The 2333-nt window shown below is 31.3% G+C and overlaps 1 protein-coding gene across 1 annotated transcript; it reads right to left on the reverse strand.

The window, feature by feature from the left end:
• Nucleotides 1-583: 583 nt before the first annotated feature.
• Nucleotides 584-2110, reverse strand: LOC129232118 (zinc finger protein 135-like). The gene is made up of 2 exons (XM_054866356.1): nt 1547-2110; nt 584-1453 (listed from the first exon to the last, which is right to left on the reverse strand). The coding sequence occupies exons 1-2, from the start codon at nt 1799-1801 to the stop codon at nt 1091-1093; spliced, it is 618 nt and encodes a 205-aa protein (XP_054722331.1). The 5' UTR covers nt 1802-2110; the 3' UTR covers nt 584-1090.
• Nucleotides 2111-2333: the final 223 nt, after the last annotated feature.

The following is a 2333-nucleotide window of genomic DNA, read 5'->3' on the forward strand; positions in this document are numbered from 1 at the left end:
AACTTTTAATATCTTATTTCTGCATCTGATTTTCAACACTTATGCAATTGGAAGTATACATCTAAGACTTAACAGTTGCGAAAATAAAGGACTTGCAGGTTAAAACGGAACACCCTGTATGTATATATATATATATATATATATATATATATATATATATATATATATATGTGTGTGTGTGTGTGTGTGTATAAGCTCAAAATTTCAGGACAAAATTTGAAATTTTAGGAAGTTTAGGACAACTCCTACCGTTGTTTACACGTTTGCGCTCAGATGCCTAGCGGCAGCCTGAGTGAGGGTAATCATACAAAGCCACTGGCACAGATGTCCTTTGTCACTCTGAAATTCATGTTTTTCTCCTGCTATTGGGATAATAGATTCACACAAAAGAAAAAAATAATGATAATAATAACTTCTGAAGTAGTGAAATCCGTTATGCACACAAAGTACCTTTTCTAATTGAAGCTGATGCTGTATATACAAAATACTTAATAGTTAGTCACATTCTATAAAACTGCAAAATAAAATTTTAAACAATCAAAAGACTTTAATCATTTTTAATCACTTTATTGAAGCCATGATTTCATCAGGCTAATGTGAATTAACAATCTATACTATTTTATTGTTTAAAATAATTGTATTTTCAATTTGTTTGCAGTTACAGATTCAAACTTGATTCATTCAATCAAAAACATAAGGTTCAGTTGATAATCATCTCACACACCTGTTATTTCATAATAATTAGGGGAGGACAAGTGGAGGGGGGCAACTTCTCCAAAAAAAAAAAACATACGAAATAAATTGTTACTGGTGTTAGAGAAATGATTTTCAGTGACAATATCTTGAATTTATATTTATTCAGGAGGGTTCCCCCCCTCCCCCAACCGAAACTACTAAGAATAAAAAAAAAAAAGAAACACCTCTAAAAAAGTTCATTAGAGCAGCATGAACAATGACCTTTCCCTCACCTGCCAAGGACACACCTGATTTAAGTAAAAGAAAATATACCAAAACATTGCAATGTAGTGGAATATCGCAATATTTCACTGCCGATGTATCGCAATGTTCAAATCTGCAACATCGTCCAGCACTAATGAGAAGAGTATGGTTCTTCTTCAGTATGAATCCTCAAATGTTTTTTCAAACTTGAACTATGAGCAAATGTTGTTTTACAATACTCACAAGAATATGGTTTTTCCTTTGTGTGAGTCCTCAAATGAATTTTTAAATGTGAACTCTGAGAGAATGTCTTGTTACACTGACCACAAGAATATGGTTTCTCATTAGTGTGTATCCTCAAATGCATTTTCATATTTGCCACCTGAGAAAATGTCTTTTTACAATACTCACAGGAATATGGTTTTTCATTTGTGTGTGTCCTCAAATGCTTTTTCAAAGTAGAACTTTCAGAAAATGCCATTTTACAATACTGACAAGAATATGGTTTTTCATTAGTATGTATCCTTAAATGTTTTTTCAAACTTGTTCTAACAGAAAATGCCTTTTTACAATACTCACAAGAATATGGTTTTTCATTAGTGTGCACCCTCAAATGTGATTTTAAACTGGAACTCTGAGAGAATGTCTTATTACACTGATTACATGAATATGGTTTCTCATTAGTGTGTGTCCTCAAATGAGATTTCAAATTTGAATTAAAAGAAAATGTCTTTTTACAATATTCACAGGAATATGGTTTTTCATTAGTGTGTATCCTCATATGTACTTTCAAAACCGAACTAACAGAAAATGCCTTTTTACAATGATAACAAGAATATGGTTTTTCATTAGTATGCATCATCAAATGCTTTTTGAAAGAAAAACTATGAGAAAATGTCTTTTTACAATATTCACAAGAATACGGTTTTTCATTAGTGTGTATCCTCAAATGTGATTTCAAACTTGAAGTATTAGAAAATGCCTTTTTACAATACTCACAAGTATATGGTTTTTCATTTGTGTGTGTCCTTAAATGTGTTTTCAAATTTGAACTAAAGGAAAATGTCTTCTGACAATACTCACAAGAATATGGTTTTTCGTTAGTGTGTGTCCTCAAATGTAATTTCAAGCTTGAATTAACAGAAAATGCCTTTTTGCAATGTTCACAAGAATATGGTTTTTCCCTAGTGTGTACCCTCAAATGTGTTTTCAAGTGACCTAACTGAGAAAATTTCTTTTTACAATAATCACAAGAATATGGTTTTTCATTACTGTGCATCCCCAAATGTATTTTTAAACTTGAACTAACAGAAAATTTCTTACTACAATGCTCACAAGAATAGGGTTGTTCCTTTGTGTGAGTCCTCAAATGTGTTTTCAAAGCTGAAATATCA

Source organism: Uloborus diversus, unplaced genomic scaffold (genome assembly GCF_026930045.1).
Source record: "Uloborus diversus isolate 005 unplaced genomic scaffold, Udiv.v.3.1 scaffold_1099, whole genome shotgun sequence".
NCBI lineage: Eukaryota > Metazoa > Arthropoda > Arachnida > Araneae > Uloboridae > Uloborus > Uloborus diversus.